Genomic DNA, 24,399 nt, shown 5'->3' on the forward strand with positions numbered 1-24,399 from the left:
AGTCGTTTGCCTGCAGAGTGTCCTTCTGCAATATCTACTACCAATACTGCGGTCCCTTTTTTAGTGTCAGGACCTCTCCCCAAACGGTTAAAGAAAAGAAAATTAGGCGCAGAGGACATAGGGGAAGAGGAAAAAGAACGAAATGCCCGAGTCAGAAAAATAAGATAACAACAGTGAAGATTTTTAATTTATCTACTTATGAACTTACTACTGAGGATCAGGCTATACTTAGTCGTGGCCTTACCTTCGCCCCAACTGTTAAACCTAATCCGTTTCAGATATTTAAAGACTTAAATAAGTTCATTCGTAACCTTACGTTAAAAAGGCATTTCTCTATAAAATCATCGAAGGTGTCCCCTACTAATGATATTGAGTGTGTCTTGGGCGCTCAGTCATCAGAGCAGCCTTCTAGTGTAGACACCGAAGTTGCTTTGGCTATGCTTGAGGAGTTGTATATAGAGGGGAATGCACCTTGGGAAGGACAGAATGGGATCGATGAGGAGAAATCTTTATTCACCCAACATCTTCTCAGTTCTCCACCCATGAGGCACACGCACTTAAAACCCAAATCCAACTTCTATCCGACACACTCGAAAGGCCCGTGTATAGAAACCTTCTATCGAATCGTATACTCTGATTTGTTGGATGTGTGTAAAAAAGCTAAGACAAGTAACAATAGGCAACATGGTTGCAATCTTAGTAGGGTAGAAAATATGGCTTTAAAAACACTAATGTCCAACACCAACCTTGTGACCAAGCCTGCTGACAAAGGCGGGAGTATTGTTATCCAAAATAAAAATGATTATGTGAAAGAAGCTAATCGGCTACTATCCGATGGCAACACGTATATGAAACTTAGTAAAGACCCATTATCTGAATATACAGTTGAAGCTAAAATTCTAGCCAGTGCAGCCCTGAGGGATGGAATTATCTCTAAGACAGAGATGTCCTTTCTCTTTAGGGATTACTTTCAAACCCCATATTTTTACCATCTACCAAAGGTGCATAAATGCACAACTAACCCTCCGGGTAGGCCCATTGTCGCTGCTATGGATAGTATTACTAGTGGCTTTTCGCAGTATATAGACATATTCCTCCAGCCCATAGTTCAAGAGCTTCCATCTTACATCAGGGATGGCATACACTTATTGGAGCTTCTTACACCATACACTTGGGAACCAACATATTTGTGGGTTTCGCTAGATGTTCAATCTCTATATACATCTATCCCACATGCAGTAGGCATGAGGGCTCTAGAGTTCTATCTGAGCCAGGAGGATACTATTCACCCAAAACAGGCTGACTTTATTTTGCAGGCCACTTTATTTTGTCTTTCACACAATTATTTTTTGTTTAATGATGACTATTATTTACAAACTACAGGCACGGCTATGGGAGCCAATTTTGCTCCATCATATGCCAATCTCACTATGGGACACTGGGAAACTCGATACGTGCTGAACAACAACCCGTATACTTCCCACATAGTGTTCTTTGGACGATATATTGACGACATCGTCATTATCTGGGATGGAGAGGCTGTAGAGGTTTCAGCCTTTGTTTCCCATTGTAACAACAATGACATGGGACTAAGGTTTACCTCTGTGGTCGATTCTGATCATTTGGCTTTTCTTGACCTAGATCTCCATCACGACAACCAGCATATACTAGCCAAGAATTATATAAAACCGACTGCAGGCAATTCTTTGCTGCATTATCAGAGTTGTCACCACCCTCGTTGGTTAGACAACATTCCGAAAAGCCAATTTTGCAGACTTAGACATAATTGCACTAAGACCTCAGATTATGAAATACAAGGTACAGCCCTTAAACAAAAATTCCTAGAAAAAGGGTACCCAGATACCATCGTGGAGCAGGCGTTTTCCCAGTACTTAGCACCACAGAATGCGAAGCCGGAAAAAACTGGAATTGAAGGCTCACAGATGAGGTTTACAACCCAGTTTCATAACCATCATCGACAGATGGAGCGGGTGGTCAAAAAGCATTGGCCACTTCTGCTCCAAGATCCTCACTTGAAAACAGTGCTTCCAGAAAAACCTCGTTTCTCGTACAGAAAGGCCCCGAACATAAAAACAAAAATTGCACCTAGTAAATTAAAATCCAAAAAACATGCTTCCCCCTCTTTGACTTTTTTCAATGTTATTGGCATGTACCAGTGCCGTAAAAAACAATGTCTGACATGTGAATATGTGAAGCATGGACAGAAGGATTTTGTGATTGGAGGCAACAGGTATGGAATTAATGAATTCCATACCTGTTCGTCGGAATTTGTGGTATATTGTCTGGTATGTCCGTGTGGCCTGCACTATGTAGGCAGGACCATACGGACCCTTAGAGCACGCTTCGGTCAGCACCGACGCTATATCCAGGAGGGCAAAGATCATCATAGTGTCCCCCGACACTTCCTCCATCACCACGACAAATCCACTGAGGGATTATATGTCTGGGTGATCGAGGCCATTCCTAAGGGTCCCTCCGAGGCAGAGAGGTTCGGGCGTTTGTGCAGTAGGGAAACCTACTGGATATACGCCCTGAACGTTCTCTCGCCCGGGGGACTGAACGAGGAGCTGGATATAAATACGATTATATGAGTCAGTTTACTTTGAACCATTTTTTATTCTTTGTTGCATTTCTCTCTTCCCTCCCTTTACCCTTTCCTCCCCCAGTATCTCTTGTGTATATGTTGTATATATGTATATTTATATATATACAGATATATGTTTGATTTTAATACCTAATAAGTTTTTATATATATTATAGCTATTCCACACATTTACGTTATAAATGTGTTGAGGATCTTTTAACTCTTGTGGATCACACCATTTTCCTCTCTTCCCCCCCCCCCCCCCCCCTCGTGAGTACATGGCAGTGAGAGTATTAATCCGTAAAGTAATTCACGAACCCACAGCCAGTGTCATGAGGTAGTCTGTTCTTTCCCCTCCTTGTTTTCCATCCCCCCCCCCCTTTCTTTTTTAAATTTTCTATACATACGTATGAGCATATCTATAATCATATGTGGATGTGCACATGCATATACATATATGTATTATTTTTTTCCCTTCTTTCCCCTCCCTTGATTTTAATTCTTATTTGTATTTATTTTTAGCTAATATAGTATGGTATTAGCTATGTCAACAAACGTCCTTCCTGGATAACGTATATGCTAATTTTGTTTGTAATATTTGTTGTATTGCACACCTCTCTAAAAAAGCCCCAGTCAAAAAGTCCCATTACCATCATTAGTATTAGCGCATCCTGTAGTGGGCTGGTCTTCTTACTGGTCCTGCAGAGTATTGCGCCGTCCCTTCCCCCAGTTTCCACTAATTGATTGAAGGCTGCAGTATTTAAACTGGACTCTAGGTGGCAGCTCTTCACGCTTGAGAAAGGAGCTGAGTGCGCATGCTCCGAAACGCGTTGCGTCATTTCCGGGAGCTTGCGTTCCATCGCGGCTTCCTCTGTAACCATCCCTCCGGACCAGCTTCCTGTGACGTCACCTCCGGGCCGGTGGACGACCGGATTGTGCGGCTGGACTTGCTGAGACACGGACTGAAGCTTACCTCAGTGTAAGATACTATGTTAATTGTTGTGCAATAAATTTATGGTTGATTACATGGCGCCTGTTTTTCTCTTCATGTTTACCAGCGGATTCCTCGGAGTTTCTCCCGCCAGTGCAGCCTAGTACTCAGCCTACTGTGACGATTCCCTACTAGATCTTGGAGACATCCCCTGCATCCCTCTTACAACGGTGAATCCCCCTGTTTCTCCTCTCTGGCTTGGTCGGAAGCGCCCAACACCCTTTTCTTTTGAACATTATGTCAATCATCAAGGGGGCACCAAGAGTGTCCTGGCGGCCATAGAAGTGGCCAGCATTTTTCGTTGGGCGGAACGGTTTGTTCCAGCTCTCTCCGCGGTGTTCATTCCGGGGGTGGAAAATTGGCAGGCAGATTATCTCAGCCGTCAGATTCTGGATCAAGGGGAATGGTCTCTTCATCCAGAAGTTTTCCACCAACTGTGCCTTCGTTGGGGCACCCCGGATGTGGATCTGTTGGCATCTCGGCTCAACAGGAAGGTGCGGAGGTTTGTAGCTCGCTCCCGCGATCCGCTAGCAGATGCCGCAGACGCGCTGGTCGCCCCCTGGGGGCAGTATCAGCTACTGTATGCCTTCCCTCCTCTCAAGTTGCTGCCGAAGCTTCTTCGCAGGATAGAGGTGGAGGGAATTCCAGTTATCCTGGTAGCTCCGGACTGGCCTCGTCGAACCTGGTATGCCGACTTGGTCAGGCTGGTAGCGGACGTCCCGTGGCGACTTCCTCTCAAGGAAGACCTGCTGTCTCAGGGACCGATCTTCCATCCTGCTTTATAATCGCTGGCTTTAACGGCCTGGCTATTGAGACCCAGGTGCTGAAGCACAAGGGGTTGTGAACTTCAGTTATTCCTACTCTAATTAAAGCTAGGAAAGCGACTTCCAGAAAGATTTATCATCGCACATGGAAGTCTTATATTGCGTGGTGTGAACCTCTTGGGTTTCCTCCACGTTCTTTTTCGGTGAACCGGATTCTGGCTTTTCTGCAACAGGGGGTTGAGCAGAAGCTGGCCTTGAGCACTATCAAGGGTCAGGTTACAGCATTAGCAATCTTCTTTCAGAAGCCTTTAGCTACTCATTCCTTGGTGCGGAATTTCATCCAGGGGGTGCGACACCTGGCTCCGCCAGTGCGCGCGCCTTTACCACCCTGGGATCTTAATTTGGTGTTGTCGGTTCTTCAGAAACCTCCCTTTGAAGATATTAGGGAGATTCCCTTGCTTACGTTATCCCAGAAGGTGGCCTTCTTGGTGGCCATCACTTCTGCATGCAGGGTGTCAGAACTGGCCGCATTATCCTGTCGTTCCCCATATCTGGTGGTTCATTTCATCTGAATGAGGATATTGTATTACCTTCCCTGTGTCCTAAGCCCAGCCATCATCGGGAGTTTGCCTTACATTCCTTGGATGTGGTTCGGGCGATCAGGGTATACTTGAAAACGACGGACTCGTTTCGCAAGACGGATTCACTTTTTGTGATCACGGATGGCCCCAAAAAGGGGTTGCCTGCATCTGCCGCGACTATCTCCAAATGGAATAGACAGACGGTGGTACAGGCTTATTCTATTAAGGGTCGGGAGCCCCCGTTCCCTGTTAAGGCGCACTCCACTTGGGCGCTTAGTGCGTCATGGGCCTTTCGCCATCAGGCGTCAGTGCTTCAGGTTTGCAAGGCGGCTACTTGGTCGTCAGTACATACCTTTGCAAAATTCTATAAAGTTGATGTGATGGCATCATCAGATGCCTCTTTTGGCCGCAAGGTTCTGCAGGCCGCAATTTGAGGAGACCGGTGGTCTACCTCGAGGGTTTTTTTCTGTTGGATTTTTAGTTGAGTCTCATCCCTTTTGTCTGATGAGCCTTTAAAACTTCTAGTTGGCACCGGTTGGACCTTCTAGATTGGATTTTGATTTCCGTTAATCCCACCCCTCATTTGTGGCACTGCTTTGGGACGTCCCAATTGATATGAATCAAAGAGGACTACGTCTGTCAATGAGCGACAGAGAAAAATTGATTTTTGTAAGATCTTACCGTAAAATCCTTTTCTCTTAGCTCATTGACAGACGTAGTACCCGCCCCTCTACTTTTGAGTTGGGTTGGGTTAAATTCTCTGACACTGCTTTGTGACATAACTAACATCCTGTAGCAGAGAGAGAGAGGATATACCCTCTGGGACTGCCCCTAGGGTGGAGCCAGAACGTTTTTTTTCTGCCTAGTGTCCTACTCCTGTAGAGGGCAGTATAACCCAATTGATATGAATCAAAGAGGACTAAGTCTGTCAATGAGCTAAGAGAAAAGGATTTTACGGTAAGATCTTACAAAAATCCATTTTTTTCTAAATTTGTTTTTTTTCTTTCCTTTGAGTCTTAAAGTGGAACTTTAGTCAGAAAATGAAGTCCTGTTAGATCACTTTACAGGTATAGCTATGAAAAACAATATAAGTGCCTATATACTGTTTTAAATCCAGTAATGCTCTGTCTCACCCTGCTCTACACATGCTCAATTGCTCTCTATTCTCCGCACTGTGCCTAAATTCAGTCATGAGAGGCGGATTTGCTGACAGCATTAAGATTAGGGTGCTTTCACACTGCTCCTTAGAAAAAATGCATATGAGTTTTCGATATTTTTCTAGGGCATTTTCTGGGTACCTGATTCCCAGCATGCACCTGTCCAACATGGACACGTAACCCAAAAAACACACCAAAACTGCAGCTGCGGTTCGTTTTTGACCAGTTTTTTATACATTTCAATAGGGAGTTACATTTTTGGCGCTGTTTTGAAAAGCACACCAAAGATGCATCATGCAGGACTTAAAGGGAAATATTTTTATTGCATTTTCTTGAATTTTTAGCAAAGTAAAAAGCAACCTTACTGTTGCTAAAATTGGAAGAAAGCAACAGGAATGACAGACTGCATGGGGGAAACCTGGATTAGGGAGGGAGAAAAGAAAGGCAGGAGAGGTGACAGGACGAACTCTGCTGCCAGGGAGGCGAGAATGGTGTCTTATCGCATCACCTTGATATTCTCTCCTTTCTCCCTCATTGGCAGCCTGTGAACATCAGCACTGTAAAGCTTCTGCCAGCCTTCCTCTCTATCTGAGTCGAGATATTCAATCAAGGCTGGAATTGTACATATTTTAATTGAAGACAGTGACATCTAGTTTTTGAGACCAGGGAGAAGGAAGTGACTGTCCTGGGCTTTAACAAAATGACAAACTCCCGCACGAAACAAGAGCAATGCTAAAAGCAATTTACAATGCACACTAATTTTAGTAGCATAATTAGGCATAAAAAAGGACACCTCAAAAGTTAATTTTTCTTTCATTTCTTTAAAAAATCCCTAATTTCATTTCTGTGTGAATTTTTCTTGTAGTTTTACCAATTGCTTTAATGTGGACTTATGAATGTGACAGTGCATAGCACCAAATAATTACTGTAGATTTCATTCATGCTTATCAGATAAATTAATCATGGTAGAAAACTGCCTAAGGTGGTAAATTCTGATAATTATGTTTTCTCTTTCATTGTCATGTCACCTTAAATTATTTTACTTTTAGAGGGGCATGTTAGACATATATTTAAAGACTCATGGATTTTTTTCATGTAGCTTAAATTAGAGGCAATATCTTTTCTGAAAATGTAAATTGTTATATTATTTTTTTTTATATGAAGTAAACTTGTCACACACTAGGCAATTCAAACTGAGTATATGATGGAAAAACGCAAAACTGTTTGCATTCACACAGCAGCTTCTATTGCAGATTCAGCGATACAGAATGGCTCTTGCTGATAATACTGGTGGAACGCCCGAAGAGGGGAGGGAGTGATTTATTTGATAGCTTTTTAAAAGTGTACGTCATATGCCCAAGTTCCTAAACTGTATAATCGGGCAGATATTTTTTTGTAGTTTTTTTTCATGTTCAGCTGATTTGATATTTTTTTTTTAAAGCCATTGGCTCCTGCTGCTGTCAACCGCAGCTAGTAAACCATTGAGGAAAGTGCAGAGGTAGAGGCCTGGCCAAGCTGCTGCTCCGTGAGTGAATCGACTCACGGAGCAGCAGCTCGGGAGCCCCCATAGGCTGCTTGCTTTGGGGTTACAAAGCAGCAGGGAGGGACCTGGAGCGTCAGGGGGGGACCCGAGAAGAGGAGGATCAGGGCTGCTCTGGGCAAAACCACTGCACAGTGCAGTTAAACATGCCATGTTTGTTATTTAAAAGAAAAAGAAAAACGGAACCTTAAGAGCCGGTTCACACTACCGCGACCTCTAAGTCGCCTCTTAAGGGGCGACTTGTTAGCGTGACTTTTAGCGCGACTTCAGCGCGACTTGTGAATTATTTTAAGCGACTTATGATAAACGACTTTGTACGACTTTGTATTTGGCCAATTTCTTCATTGCCCACCAAAAAAAAGTTTGTAAAAATTGTCGTTTTTGATAGAGAGCCAATTATTGAAAAAATTATAAAAAAAAAAAAAAGAAAATGAGATTTCTTTGGATTAATTCGTGTCTGGGGGGGGTCTAAAAGTTGTACCTGTGAAGTTTCAGCTCTGTAGCATGTCCAGAACCAGAAAAAAATATATAATTTTTCTTAGAATTATTAGTAGAGCAGGGATGGGGCTCCGCTCCTTTTACACCTGGGCGTTTTTGTTTTAGGCGTTTATTGGGCATTTTCTGGGCGTCTTTGGAGGCAGGCATGACATCAATATATATATATATATATATATAATATGTGTGTATCTTTCATTATTGTTCAGATGTCATGCCTGCCTCCAAAGACGCCCAAAAAATGCCCAATAAACGCCTAAAACAAAAACGCCCAGGTATAAAAGCAGCGGAGCCCCATCCCTGCTCTACTAATAATTCTAACAAAAATGATCTTTTTCCTATGGCGGTCACCCTGACATGGATGAGTTCTGTCACCCTGGCATAGCAGTCAGTCAGTTCACCCTAAACTACACTACGGTCACCCTGACACTTGACACTTTCCCTACAGAAACTAGATTATTGATTCTAACTATAGTGGTATATAGTACCCTAACTACACTGCATATCCCTTTCCTCACTCTAAGTGTCCACCAGTGCCACGTATCAGTGTCCACCAGTGCCACGTATCAGTGTCCACCAGGGCCACGAATCAGTGTCCACCTGTGCCACGTATCAGTGTCCACCAGTGCCACTCGCACAGATCCAGCAGAGATAATGGTATATAGCAGTGATGGCGAACCTTGGCACCCCAGATGTTTTGGAACTACATTACACATAATGCTCATGAACTCCGCAGTGTAGTTGAGCATCATGGGAAATGTAGTTACAAAACATCTGGGGTGCCAATGTTCGCCATCACTGGTATATAGGAACTGTAGGCATGGCTGCAATGTGGGGAATGCCTGGCTAATTTTCCTTCTTCATGCAAAGTCGGATCACAAGTCGCTTCAAATAAAATAAGGATCTGACTTGGAGGCGACTCCCATTGAAGTCTATTGGGACAAGTCGGATACAAGTCGCCTCAAAGTAGTACAGGACCCTTTTCTGAAGTCGGAGCGACTTCAGTAGTGCCAATTAAGACGGCTCTCATTGATTTGCATTGCTTTTGTTATGTCAAGCGACTTGGGGCGACTTGAGGGCACACAAGTCGCAGCAGTGCGAATGAACTCTCAATGTCACTTTAAACTCAACTTTAAGTGACACTAAACTGCTAAAAAATGTATGCAAGTGTAAATATATAACTCGCAAAAACCCCTTCTATTGTCCCTAGCCATCTCAAATTTTTTTTTTCCCTCTGCTTTGTTTCAAACCTCCTGTTTAGTAGGTGCAGGGCCCATGCTAGACTGTTTTGCGCCCTAGGCAAGACCAGTTACCAGATCACCTCCCAAAAAATAAAGTTTCCAAATGCAGCCTGTACAGGAATGCCTTCTTCCCTCCTTGTCAACGTTCGCTCCGTGTGCAGACTGACTGCGAAGCTGAGAGGAAGTGATCTTGCGCGCAGCATGGCTTGCGTTTCACTTCATTGGCTGGGTATCTCTTCTTCATGGATTGGCTAAATTTTGCAAGAGACCGATTCGTCTCCAGCTAACATCATCCAATCCTAAAGCGGTATGCAGAAAGTCGGCGCAGCGCGTGGGGAACATAGAACCCATCGGAAATCGGCCTTACCCCCTTTCATTAGGGTCCCCCCCACCCCATACATCAGGGTCCCAAGAGCCCCCTCTCACTAAATCAGGGTCCTCAGTTTACCCTCCCTTACATCAAAGTCCCCAAAGTTCACCCTTGCAACAGAGTCATCACTTTTATTAGGATCCCGAAAGTCTTCCCTTAAATTAGACTCCCAAAGTCCCCCCTTACATCAAGGTTCCCATAGCCCCCCCTTACATCAGGGTCCCCAGAGTCCCCCTGGCTGTGCCCTAGGCGGCTGCCTAGTTCGTCTAGTGTTAGCCCTGAGTGGGTGGCTGTATTCATTCTCCATAGTCCCACTATATGTAGGAATGTAGCCTTCCCCTCTTTCTCACTCAGAAGATGAACTAGGGACTATATTTGTAGTGCATAGAGCAGTGCACATGACTGCATCTAACGTTTACTGCTTATTACAAATACAAATGGTGCGAGATGTTTGGAAGCTCACGGAGGTAAAAAAAAAAAAACAGTAAGAAACGGTTTCATCAAAAATAGATATTTCTCTTACGTCCTCCGACAGTCGCCGCCTCTTCATATTCGTCACTATGGGGTTATTGACCTTTGCTCCGTAGGAGTAGCTAGGCAACAGAATATGTTAATATCAAAGCTTTTAGCATACCCCACCCCTAGGGGGTGGTCCCCACAGTCAATACCCTCCTGCTTCCTGCATTCCTACCTCAGTTTCAATTGTCTAGCTCAGGAGTTAGCAGGCTTATCCTGTGCTGGGATTTCAGTCTCAGCCTTTATTCTCTCTTTGATTTTATTTCAAGTGTTTTCTCTTCTTTACTTAGCTGTTATTTTTCAGCATTAGTTTAGTTCTTCGGATGAAGATGATCATGCGGAGCAGGGTCTCGGGCTGGCCTCCCTGGTTATCCGGGGTTCAGGGCCAGTGGCTTCCCAGCCTGCCATCGAGCGTTCAGCTCAGGTTTCCCTGGCATATATGAACGACCCATCCCTGTTCGCTACAGGGATGCTGCGGTGAGGTGGCTACCTCACCGGACGCCATTTGCGGTTTCGCACCGCAGTCCCACTGCGTCCTGGCTGCGACTCTCCCTGTCCTTGGTGCAGCGGTTTGATCGCTTGTGCGGGCTCCCCACGCCATCCGGATGGTAAGTGTATTCTGTGTGGGGACCTGTCTGTTTTGGGTGTCAGTCTGGGACTGTGGGACCCTGCATGTCTGTGTAAAAACGTTGAGCTCCCTGTTAGTATTAGCTGCCTTTCTGTGGGCTGAAGAGGGGGGGGGCTCTCCTGCTCTGCTCTGTGTAACAGGCTGAGTTTTCTGTGAGACATGCTGTATGCTGTGTGTGACATGCTTGTGCAACATTTTTGGGGCATACTGTGCGGCGACCGCTGCTGCGGCCCGCCATTTTTTTGCAGCGAGCTATGGTGGCCGGTCCTGTGTGGAAAGAGCGGCGTTTTTGGCGCCAAGCGCCGCCATTTTGGCGGCGATCGCTCCGGCCTCATGTCAGCGCTGTTTCTGTATCTGCCTATGGAGCCTCAGGCAGCGGCCATGTCTGTGTAGCCTTTACATAGGCTTCATGGGGGCGGTCAGTCTTGCATCACTTCCTTTTCCTCTGGGACAGCGATCGGTGCAGCAGCCTGTGTGGTCTCTCCAGGTTTTACCTTTCCATATTCCTGTATTCCTTGCCTTGTATTCCTATCCCTGTGGGGGTCAGTGTATTCTGTGGGTGTGGTGGGCTACGCTCGCCGCGATCTTAAAGGGGCAGTACTCCTTTTTTTCCTAAGTCTACTGGGGCATGGATTCTCAGGAAAGCAAGTTTCCCCCCACCTTGGTAGGGGGCCAAGGGGCTGCTGCTTCCCCCGAGGGGGCTGATCTGGCTACTATTGTGGCTAACTTAGCTGCTCAGGTGCAGATGCTGGTGGCTGATCGATCCACAAAAAGGCCCAGAGTGTCAATTTCCTCTGATTCAGAGGGCGATGGGGATGCTATGGCTGGAGTGCCCTTCTCAGGGTCTCGCTCATCTCTAGACCTTGCAGGGTCTAAAGGGGAGGCTGAGGTGGAAGGGGTTAATAATTCTCCCCCTGGCTCATCTGAAGAGCTTGCACTCATGGATGAGTTGGCTGCTTCTATCAAGCAAACACTGCATTTGGAGGATGAACCATGTCCTCCTGTTTTGATGTCCTCTTACGGGACGCAAAGAAAACGCAAAACGTCGCAGGTTTTTCTCTTTGCTCTACGGAATTTCAGCGCGCTGTTGATGAGCAATGGCGCAATATAAAGAAGCCTTTTGCTGTGCCGAGTAGGTTTAAGCTGCGTTATCCCTTTACACCAGCTACTGATGAGCGTTGGTGTGTGCCGCCTCAGGTGGATCACGCGGTGGCGATTTTGAATAAATCCACTGCGATTCCTGCTGAGGATACCCCGGTGTTCCGGGACCCTACGGACAGGAGATTGGAGTCTCTGGCCCGTCACTCTTATACGGTTGCGGGCTCTATGCTGAAGCCGATTTTTGCTTCCATTATGGCAGCCCAGGCTATTGCTGATTGGACGCAGGTGCTCAGGCGCACCCTGGTGACTGACTCTGCCTCGCCGTCAACATTGGCTATGGTGGATCAGATTCATCAGGGTGTCATGTACTTGTGTGATACGGACTTAGATATGGTCCCTTTGGCTGCGCGTCTCCAAAGTGTGGCGGTGTTGAACCGTCGCCTGATATGGCTGAAATGTTGGTCTGTTGACCAATCTTCTCGCAAGACTTTAGCTAATTTGCCCTACGCGGGCTCTCGCCTTTTTGGCGAATCTTTGGATACTCTGATAAAGGGTATTTCTGGGGGTAAGAGCACTCTCTTGCCCCAGACTCACAAGACTAAGTTTGTTCGCGGTAAGAAGAATACCTCGTTTAGACCCTCTCAGGGGTCCTTTCGTGCCTTTCGGTCGCACTATAAGGGCAAGCCTTTCAAGGGACAAGGCTCCCAGAAAAAGCCGTGGGCAGGTAAGCAGAAATCCGGCCAGTCCGGGTCCGCTGCCCATAACAATGCGGCCTGAAGGGGCGCCCTCACCCAGTTCTGGGGTGGGGGGACGTTTGCTCGGTTTTCTTCAACCCTGGCTGGCCCGCGTTCGGGACAGGTGGGTTCAGGAAATCGTTCGGTCTGGATACAAGATCGAGTTTCTCTCTCGGCCGGCGGGCAGATTTTTTCCCTCAAATCTTCAGCTGTCTCCGGAGCGATTGCGGGATCTGCATCTGGTGGTACGGGACCTGCGGACTCAGGGAGTGGTGGTTCCGGTGCCTCATCGGGACAGATTTTGGGGGTTCTATTCCAATCTGTTCACTGTGCCCAGAAAGGAGGGCAAGGTACGTCCGATTCTGGACTTGAAAGCTCTGAACCGCTTTGTGCGGGTTCGCAAGTTCCGCATGGAATCCCTGCGATCAGTGGTGGCTGCTCTGGTTCCGGGGGAATTCATGGCCTCTATCGATCTGGAGGATGCGTATCTTCACATCCCCATTTTCGAGGGTCACCAGAAGTACCTTCGATTCGCCATTGCGGAGGATCACTACCGATTCGTGGCGTTACCCTTTGGTCTCGATTCGGCTCCGCGGGTTTTCACCAAGGTGCTTGCGCCGGTTCTGGCTTTATTGAGAGCCCAGGGCAATCTCGGTCCTGGGGTATCTGGACGACATTCTGGTTCGGTCTGCGACCAGTCAGGGTCTGGTGAGCGACCTGTCCGTCACGATGCAGACGCTACAGGAGTTTGGTTGGACGATAAATTTTCCAAAATCGACGCTGTGTCCGTCGGTTCGTCTTCCTTACCTGGGAATGATCCTGGACTCTGTTCAGGCGAAGGTCTTCCTGCCGGAAGACAAGCTCCGGAAGCTTCAGGAGGAAGTCGGGTCCCTCAGGGACGTTCAGTGCTCGTCCCTCCGGACGTGCATGAGGTGTCTGGGATTGATGGTCTCGGCTTTCGAGGCGATCCCCTTTGCCCAGTTTCACACGCGGGGTCTCCAAAGGGAGATTCTGACCAGGTGGGTCGGGCGACCGCAATCTCTGGATCTCCAGATTTCATTGAGCCATCGCACCAGAAGGGACCTTCTGTGGTGGCTCTAGTCCCCGGCGGTGTCGGGGGGCAAGTCCTTTCGCCCTTTCTCGTGGACGGAGATCACCACGGATGCCAGCCTGTCGGGCTGGGGTGGTGTTCTGGGCGTTCTGTCCGCCCAGGGAACTTGGTCGGAGGAGGAGTCCTTCCTTCCGATCAACATTCTGGAATTGCGAGCGATAAATCTCTGCCTTCGGCGTTGGTCAGACAGGCTGTAGGGCCGTCCGGTTCGGGTGCAGACGGACAATGCTACAGCGGTGGTCTACATCAACCACCAAGGGGGCACCAGGAGTGCCTGAGCGGCTCGGGAAGTGGCCGACATTCTGTCTTGGGCCGAGACGCATGTCCCGGCGATAACGGCGGTTCACATTCCGGGGGTGGAGAACTGGCAGGCGGATTATCTGAGTCGCCAGGCCTTGGACCAGGGGGAATGGTCCCTTCACCCGGATGTCTTCCAGATGTTGTGCGCGAAGTGGGGCTCACCAGATGTGGACCTGTTCGCGTCTCGTCTAAACAACAAGGTGGTGAGGTTCGTGGCAAGGACGCACGATCCTCGGGCAGACGCGTCGGACACGTTAATGGCTCCCTGGCATCAGTATCGTCTGATATATGCCTTTCCACCGATTCAGCTACTATCCAGGTTCCTTCGCAGGTTAGCCTCGGAACCGCACGCAGTGATTCTGGTGGCGCCAGACTGGCCTCGCCGGTCTTGGTACGCAGATCTCGTGAATCTGGCGGTTGACGCGCCGTGGTGTCTGCCTCTTCGAGAAGATTTACTGTCTCAAGGACCGATATTCCATCCTGCTTTACAGTCGCTGGCTTTGACGGCCTGGCTGTTGAAACCAAGATCCTGAAGGATAGGGGTCTTTCCCCTGAGGTCATTCACACTTTGATCAAGGCTAGAAAGTCCTCTTCGGGGAAGGTTTACTACCGTACTTGGAAAGCCTATTTTGCTTGGTGTGAGTCCAGGGGGTATTCCCCTCGCTCATACTCGGTATCAAGAGTGTTGGCTTTTCTTCAAACGGGCGTGGACCAGTGTTTGGCGTTGGCCACGATTAAGGGTCAGATTTCTGCGCTGGCCGTTCTCTTTCAACGCCCTGTGGCGTCTAATTCTTTGGTTAGCACCTTTGTTCACGGTGTACGGCATCTGGTCCCTCCTAGGAGGGAGCCTTTACCTCCATGGGACTTGAATCTTGTTCTGTCCGTGTTGCAATATGTTCCCTTTGAAAAGATCAGGGAGATCTCGTTGTCTATGTTGTCCAAGAAGGTCGCCTTTTTGGTGGCAATCACTTCGGCTCGTAGGGTGTCGGAGCTGGCAGCTTTGTCCTGCAGATCTCCGTATTTGGTGGTTCACTTGGATAAGGTGGTCTTGCGACCTAACCCGTCTTTCCTTCCGAAAAGGATTTCGGAATTTCACCTCAATGAGGACATTGTCTTGCCTTCGCTTTGCGCAAAGCCTAAACATCCAAAGGAAGTGGCTTTGCATTCCTTGGATGTTGTTCGGGCGATCAGGGTTTACCTGTCATCGACTGAATCCTTTCGCAAGACTGATTCTCTATTTGTCCTTCCAGAGGGGCCTCGGAAGGGCATGGCGGCGTCGGCTTCTACCATCGCCAAATGGATCAGACAGGTAATTGAACAGGCCTATGCTTTGAAGGGGAAAGTTCCCCCCATGCCTGTGAAGGCGCACTCTACAAGATCTCTGAGTACGTCTTGGGCCTGTCATCATGGGGCTTCTGTGGCCCAGGTGTGTAAGGCGGCGACTTGGTCGTCCGTTCACACCTTCTCAAAATTCTACAAAGTGGATGTTCAGGCATCGGCAGATGCTTTCTTTGGCCGCAAGGTTCTTTGTGCGGCAGTGCCTTTAGGGTTCCTTGTTTTTTCTTGGGCCCTTGGCTGTTGGGATGTTTTTTATCCCTAGGTTATTTGTTTTCCTGGGTTGTTGCTCCTGTTGAGCAAGTTTTTTCATGTTGCCCAGTTGGTTTCATTCCTTTGGTAAGGTTCCTTTGTTTCTGATGTGGGTACTGCGTTGCCTTGGGCGCGGCTGCGATTTTTCTCCCACCCCTCATGTCTACACTGCTTTGGGACGTCCCCATAGTGACGAATATGAAGAGGCGGCGACTGTTGGAGGACGTAAGAGAAAACGGAATTTTTGTAAAATCTTACCTGTAAAATTCCTTTCTCTGAGTCCTCCGACAGTCGCCGCCCCCGCCCCTCTTTTGGGGTTTTGTTTATGTACTCTACTGCTATGCTACTGAAACAGAGGTAGGAATGCAGGAAGCAGGAGGGTATTGACTGAGGGGACCACCCCCTAGGGGTGGGGTATGCTAAAAGCTTTGATATTAACCTATTCTGTTGCCTAGCTACTCCTACGGAGAAAAGGTCAATAACCCCATAGTGACGAATATGCAGAGGCGGCGACTGTCGGAGGACTCAGAGAAAGGAATTTTACAGGTAAGATTTTACAAAAATTCCGTTTATATATATATAGGAGATGTATATGGATAGTTTCGGGGGAATATTGTTTAGCGTCACTTTAACCCTCCCCGAAACCACTCAATTTATAATTTGTTCTATTCTATGCTGAGCTTCATTCGGCACAGGAGAGGGAACCAGTCCTTGATCGCTGTGGCGGTAATTCTGTGTTGTATAGCGCTAGAGGGGAGGGGAACATCTCTGCGAGAGCTGCAATATTTAATTTCCACAGTGGCTGGGCAACTTGTTTAAAAAAAAATAAAAAGATTAACAAGACTTGGACTCGTAGACCAAGCAACCTCAACTGGAGAGCATTATTGACGAGTGTTGACCTAAACCAGTGTTTCTCAAACTTTTTTTTTTTCACTAAAGACCTACTTTAAAATTATGGACAGTCTCGAGGCACCTCATTCTAAAATTTAAAAAACTATTCTAATAGTTTTACACAATGCAAGAAAATCCACACGTAGGACCCCCAACTTTAGAGGTGATTTATTCTTCCAAAGCAAATACTCTCTTGCACACTGGTACTGACTAAAATCCCTGTGTTTCTATTCCCCCTCCATTTCTCTCCATCATTCAGCTAATATGACCCCAGTGGTTAGAGAGAGGGGCACAGGAGGGTCAAGCAAGCATGCTGTGGAGGCAACAGACATCCTCCTTATCAACTGATGACGTATTGGTTGTTAGAAGATGTAATGGTCAATAATGAAAACCCGTGGATTTGTGTAGTTAAAGGGCAGGCTTGATCCACCTGCTGGCTTGTATACAATTTTTGATCAGTTTTCTTAGGCATTTTGCCAAGGCACTTTAAACCACAAAATTAACAAAGATAAATGGATATAGCACACTCAAAAAACTAAAGGTAAAACATTTCAGATTATTCATATGTAAACACATGTCCAAAATATGTCCCAACACTGTAGTCAGTGTTAATGGTATTAATCTGGTTTTTCAGGCGATTTACAGCTTGGAGACATATGAATCCCACCTTGTGTTGAATATATGTAAAACAGCACAGCAATCCGCTGTTATTAAGTGACTTCACCACCTCCAATGCTGGACACATACTGGTAGTTTTATTTTTCCCCCGACCCAGCAGGGTGAACTAAAAAAAAAAAAAAACTTGCACATCTGATTTTGATTCAGCTATCTCCCTGCTGAGCTTTTTAGGGAGTCTAGGAGCCTACTGAAAAAGTTAGGAGCCTGCTGAAAAAGTTAGGAGCCAGTTTTTTTCCAGCATGCCGAATGGTCACCTTCCCTCAGATCAGCTGCCATACACACAGGACGAATGGCGGCCAGTTTTTATTGAACCGGCTGAAGTTGCCCGGCATTCGGCCCGTGTGTACTTGGCTTGATGGTGTGATTGGCAGTGGCTCACTAGGGAAGAACAGTGCAGCAAGGTGGGGATAGGAGATTCAGTGATCCAGTATCTCATGCCACTTTAGGTCCCTTTCACACGGGCGCCTCAGCTAAGCAGAATCCAGTTGCTCAGCGGGGATTTCTCCACTAATTCCCCACTGAGCAGGCGAATGACTGGTCCTGTCTGCTCTGCTATGCAGAGTGAACACGGACACAGTCCTGCTCTCCTCTATGGAGAAATTGGATGAAAACGGACCGCCTTTCCATTTCCATCTGATTCGACCTGCTGGACAGACAGAAAATAGAACCACTATCCATCTGTTTTTGGTGGACAGGATCAGATGGCGGCAGGAGTCAGCGGACATGTGCCCGCTGATATCCCCCGCTCCAAAGGGGAGACTGGAGGGTCCGATCAGGTCCACCTGAAAACTGACAGGCGAACCTGATCGGACAGCCCATGTGAAAGGGGCCTTTGGCTGTGTGGCTGTGGCATGACAGGGAGAGAATAAAAAATAATAAAACGTTTTTAATTAAAAAAAAAAAAGTTTCCATCTTTGAGGGCGGGGGGGGGGGGGCATGTAAATGGAACTGAGGCCATTCCAACTAGCTTGCCCACACTCCATGTCTACTCACTGTTAAGGACAGGGCGCCAGATCAAGCCTGCAACACCTTCAACCTCTTCTCTTCTTAGGAAGGAAATGGGTGGGCAGTATGAACAGGCAGGGGAAACCCTCAGCGCCATCAATGACTGTTTGTCACAGCCCCGGTCGCTAGTTCCCCGATGCAATGAAGCCCAGGTGCCAGGCTGCTAATTCTAGTCGCCAATGCTACCTGACGCCTGGGGTTTGTCAAGCCCTGCTTTATGTACCATCAAAGAGGAAGATTTTGCAAAAGTCGCGAAAAACAAATGTTACAATACATTTATTTTATGCTTACTTTGTTCTGTATCGGTTTCTTCTCAACAGATTTTGGTTAATTGCTATATAACATGAAAAGAAGAAAACATTTGTTTCATAAGCTTGGTTGTAGAGTAGCAATGTTTGACTGCATGTGCGCTAGGTGTATTTTCTTTCTTAAAAGTAAACCTTGCTTTCCAAGCATTAATGAGATTTATGTACATTTCCACAGGCAGTATGCAGTAGCTTGTCTTCAGTGAGGCCAAGACGTCAGTGCTTTGACATTCTTCAGAAAGCAATCACCAAGCATCTTGTAAGTCTTGCTCAAATGTTTGTTTCCATATATGTAATGCACCGTGTAATTCCTTATCGGAAAACAAAAAATGTTAGCTAGGCCTGTGTATACACATTTCCTGCTCTTTAATTTACCAATTGTTTTATCTAAAGGGTGTGGTTTGTAAAAGCAATCTTTCAACCTAGTGTACCCTCTTGTTTTGATGAGGAAGACCATTATTAGCTATATGGTCCCTAGCTTTACAGGGTTTTTTTTTTTTTTAATTTTCTGGATATGACAAAAAACATAACAGTATAGTAGCATCAACAATGTAGTTGACAATACAACTAATAGAAAACATTTACACCCGCTAGTAGTACCTCGTTCTCTTCATCCCACAATCCGATACAGCAATTAGTCTAACTTACTAAGACAGAGGCAACGTAAACCGAAATTCACATATCTATTGAAGGAAAATTATATTGCTGGAAAATTATAATGAAGGATATCTCATAAACTTAGGTACAACTCTGGCCTAGAATGTAGTGTAGTTGAAACACAATTAAGAGTAAAACATCTACAGGGAGCAGTGTCCCAAATGCAACCATTCAATCACACAGAATATAATTAATCCAGCCTCCCATGTCGAACTTATGTGGTACCCCTCTATTTGAGTAGGTTGCTTTTTAAATAGGTAGAGCCTTATTCACCTGTGATTTGCAAGTCACCAGGGTTGGTGCGAAGGCTTTTTTCCAGGACAGAATACGTTTCCTTGCATAATAGAGTAGTTGTGTAAGCAAGGGGCAGATAGCCTGAGTAACAGATATATCATTGACCAGATTTATAAGGCATAACCTGATTGGGTTTAAAGGTATACACGTGACAGACTGGACACAAGGTAGAACAATCCCAGAAGTTTTACAGAATTTACCATCTGGAATCTTCTCTCTGGTTTTTAACTATTAGAAGAAACCTAATATATCAATGTCTTAAGGCTCACGGTTGATATTGTTGTACCATTGCCATATACCTAACAGGTTTCATTTATCTGCTCATATGCAATGAACAGAAGTACAAATAGCTGAGAGCATGTTTGTTACTTTAAAATACTATTTTGATATTTTACTGGCTTTTACAGTATACATTTAATTAGGCAGTTCTGCTAATGGTTTAGCTGACTGACATGCTTTAGGGAGAAGGAATAGTTGTTGTGTTTGATTTGAAGCATTTGAACACCTCTGGTTAGACTTTACATCTGAGTTTTTTTTTTAATTGAATACATTTGCAATTATAATATTTTAAACCACCACATTGTAGAAATATGTAACAGTCCAGTCATATAACTTAAGAGTTAGGATGTTGATGATTAAAAAATATATATATTCTGTTGGGGTGTTTGCTCCATAATTTGCAGCAGTTTGATTAATTTCTAGTAATGTTCTACTATGCATCATAGTTCTGACCTTGTTTTTGTCTTTTAAAATGTTTATTTTTTATGCACAAAATATGGTGTTTCTGTAGTAGATATTAACAGTGGCATCAGCATCCATCCACACAAGTTTTTATGTTGTCATGAAGTTTTGTATCCTATTTGATTCAGCAAAATAACCCATTCTTGTGGAAATATATTTTTTCTCTATCGTTTGACAGACACAGCTCCATATTCTTCTTGACCATTGGGTTATGCTGCCCCCTACAGGAGTAGGACACTAGGCAGGAAAAAACGTTACCAGGCCTATGGGGCAGTCCCTGCAGGCATACACCCACAGACTCTGCTATAGGCTTCAGTTTGTTTCTGCCTAGTTTAGAAGTAGGACCTAGTTCACGGCTGGGACTTCAGTCTTGGCTTGCTTTTTTATTTTAAAGGGAACCTTTGTTAAAAAATGTATTTTTTTTAGCTAGTTATGTTCCTGAGAGAACTGCAATCAACAGCCGGACTGGGTTTCAGACTGGATATTCTAGATCCTGAAGGTCTCCCAGCCCAGCCAGCTGGGCCGGGCTGGGAGAGCAGGTGCAGGTTATAGCCCAGTGCTAGGCCTCGCCACGACAGAGCCCCAGTGAACAGGGGCTGGCTCGCAAATGAAACCCCTCGCCAGGACGCACACGACCTGGTTCGGCCTGAGTTGCAGCGTACTCCTTGGTCGTCAGTACCCCCACCTCGAGTGAAGAGGCAGTCTGTCCGGAGTGGTGCCCACCCAATATCGTTGGTATGGTAAGTGTCCCCCCATAACTCTGGCGGTCTCGGGGTGGGCCCCTCCCTGGGAAAGTCGAGCCCTCGGGTGTACCCCTCCTTTCTCCTGGCCTTTCGATAGGTACCAGGCTCCCCCAAGGCCTCCCTCCCCACCAGTCATGGAGAGGTCCCTACCTCAGTCAGCGGCGGGGGTCCTCGCGGGGTGGAGGCGCAGAGGCCGCTATAGCGGATCCGCTGGGGGGGGGGTTCACCCTGGTGGGGTCCCTGCTGGTGACCCACTGATGCCACTTATAGGTTTGGACACCTTAGGAGGTTCTGGAGACCGCATTGCGCGCCGCGGGGGGGCGCCATATTGCTGTAGAATCGTTTAGCCTCATTTTGGCGACTTCCCTATTGAAATGCATTGGCAGTCATGTTTTTGTGGTTTCCCGATAGGAATGCATTGGGCGGCCATTTTCTTGGAGTCCTCAATTGCTGGAAAGCGGGAAGCAGCTAGGCCTTTACTCTAGAGAATGACCCAGTTATTTCCTCTTCCTGATTGTTTTTTTCTAATAGCAGAACAATCCTGTTCTCCATATCGATTGGTGGTATGTATAATGGGGTCCCTGTAGGTCTTCCTCGCTCACTCTGCTATCGGCAGTGCTAGTTGCTGGGACTTGTAGTACCGCTGGTGCAGCAGTGCGCTCCGTTTTTTTTTTTTTTTTGCAGTTTTCTTAAAGTGACTGCTTTATTCCAGGGTTCACAATGGAGTCCCAGGAATAAATTTAACCTACTGATCCCCCTCCTTGCGGTTGCGCGGACCTCCAGGTCGCAACCCCTGCTTGCCTTAAAAAAAAGGCTCTATCAGATCTCCCCTTTTCAGGAGACCGTTTGGTTCCTCATTGGATGAGTTAATCAAAGGACTCACAGGTGGGAAGAGTACTCTACTCTTTTCCTCAATCCGCCAAGGGCAAGCCACCGCGTAATAGACGGGGCCTTATTTCACAGCCCACAGGTGGCCCTTTCATGCCTCCGGCACGCAGGAAAAAGGATCTAAGCAATATAGGTCTTCTGGGGGTTCCAAGAAGACATGGTCGGGTAAGCCGAGAACAGGCCAATCCAGACCTGCAGACAAATCCCCGTCTGCATGAAGGGACGCCCTCACCCATATCTGGGGTGGGGGGACGTCTGCTTCTTTCCGGAACTTCCTTGGTTCAGGGAAAATGGGTTAATGAACTGATCCGATCGGGTTAAAAGATCGAATTCCGGTCTTGACCGTCAGACAGGTTCTTCCCATCCAATCTACGCCTATCTCCAGACCGGTTAAGGGATCTACGAGAGGCGGTACAAGATCTTCTGTCGCAAGGGGTGATTGTGCCGGTTCCTTCTATGGAAGCCTTTCAGGGTTTCTATTCAAACCTGTTTACTGTGCCCAGGAAAGAAGGCAAAGTACGTCCAATCCTGGACCTCAAGGCTCTGAACCGCTTTGTGCGGGTACAGAGGTTTTGAATGGAGCCCATTCGCATGGTAGTGGCGTCTCTACACCAAGGAGGCTTTTTGGCCTCCATCGATATCAAGAACGCATATCTACACATCCCTATTTACGCTTGACACCAGTGTTTTTCTTTTTTTTTTTTGCTTCACTGTAGGAGAGAAGCATTATCAATTTGTGGTGTTACCCTTTGGTCTCGCCTCCGCCCCCAGGGTCTTCACAAAAGTGTTGGCTTCGGTATTGGCATTACTGCGACAACGGGGGATGGAGGTACTGGGGTACCTGGACGATCTCCTCATAAGAACAGACTCACATTCAGCCCTGTTGACAATCACTGTGCAGACTCTGCAAGAGTTTGGTTGGAACATCAGCTTCAAAAAATACGCCCTGGTACCATCCTTAAAACTTGATTATTTGGGCCCAACTCTGGACTTCGCTTCGGCAAGGATTTTTCTTCCCCCGTACAAGCTGCAAAAGTTGCAGCGGGTGATTCATTTGCGGTTATCCAGCAATCTGTCCTCTCTGCGGACTTGCATGCGAGCCATAGGTCTGATGGTGTCAACCTTCGATGCGGTTCCGTTTGCTCAGTTCCACACTAAACCCTTACAAAGGGAAATTCTTGTCAAATGGAACAAAGATCGGAAGTCCTTGGACAATATGATTCGGTTTAGTCACAACACAGACTACACTTCTATGGTGGCTTCACTTGCACTACGCCAGGGAAAGTCCTTCCTCCCCTTGTATTGTAACCACAGACGCCAGCCTGTCTGGCTGAAGAGGAGTGCTGGGGAAGCTGTGTGTCCAGGGGTCCTGGACAGTAGAAGAGTCCAAAACTTCCGATCAATATTCTGGAACTCAGAGCGATAAAGCTTTGCCTGAGTCACTGGACAAATCGTTTACAGGGTTGTCCAGTCCGGATTCAATTGGACAATGCCACTGGCGTGGCTTACATCAATCATCCAAAAGTGTCTTGGTGGCCAAGATCCTGAAATGGGTGGAAGATTTTGTGTCAGCCCTTTCTGCAGTGCACATCCAAGTGTGGAAAACTAGCAGGCGGATTACCTGAGTTATCTAGTGTTGGATGAGGGGGAATGGTCTCTGCACCCGGAGGTGTTTCACCTCCTGTGTGTCCGGTGGGGGACACCCAACGTCGACATGTTAGCTTCTCACCTCAACAAGAAGGTTCAGTGGTTTGTAGCCAGGTCTCGGGATCCTCTGGCCGATGCCACAGACAACACTGGTGGCTCCTTGGGGTCAGTATCGACTGATCTATGCTTTCCCTCCCCTGAAACTCCTGCTGAGGTTTCTGCGCAGGATAGAGGTGGAAGGGATTCCTGTCATTCTGGTGGCCACAGACTAGCCTCGCTGGTCTTGCTACGCAGATTTGGTAAGGTTGGTCGCTGATGCACCTTGGAGACTTCCTCTCAGGGAAGATCTGCTGTCTCAAGGGCCGATTTTCTATCCTGCTTTACAGTCGCTGGCTTTAACGGCGTGGCTGTTGAAAGCCAGGTATTGAAGGATAGAGGTCTTTCTGGTTCAGTGATTCCTACACTGTTGAAGGCCAGAAAGTCTACTTCTAGGAAGATCTATCATCATACGTGGAAATCGTACATAGTCAGGTTGAAAAAAGACATACCGTATTTATCAGCATATAACACGCACCCCAATATTTGGAGAGCAATTTCAGGAAAAAAGCTTAAATTTAAAATAAACCGCTTTGAACTCAGAACATTTTTTTTTTAAATCAAATGATATCTCACCAGTGCTCATGAATGCAGCCTCATCAGCAGTGTCCAACAATGCATCCTCATCAGCAGTGTCCATATATGCAGCCCACCAGCAGTGTCCATATATGCAGCCCACCAGCAGTGTCCATATATGCAGCCCACCCACCAGCAGTGTCCATATATGCAGCCC

At 46.7% G+C, this 24,399-nt stretch overlaps 1 protein-coding gene across 1 annotated transcript in view; it reads left to right on the top strand.

Moving 5' to 3' along the window:
• The window catches only part of TEX10 (testis expressed 10), a 122,943-nt gene that overhangs the window by 77,229 nt on the left and 21,315 nt on the right, over positions 1-24,399 (top strand). The window contains exon 11 of the mRNA XM_082259524.1: positions 18,779-18,859. Within this exon, the coding sequence (XP_082115650.1) occupies positions 18,779-18,859 (81 nt within the window). The remainder of the gene's footprint in view (positions 1-18,778; positions 18,860-24,399) is intronic.

This window comes from Pelophylax lessonae, assembly GCF_965119305.1.
Source record: "Pelophylax lessonae genome assembly, chromosome: 5".
In the NCBI taxonomy this organism is placed as follows: Eukaryota; Metazoa; Chordata; class Amphibia; order Anura; family Ranidae; genus Pelophylax; species Pelophylax lessonae.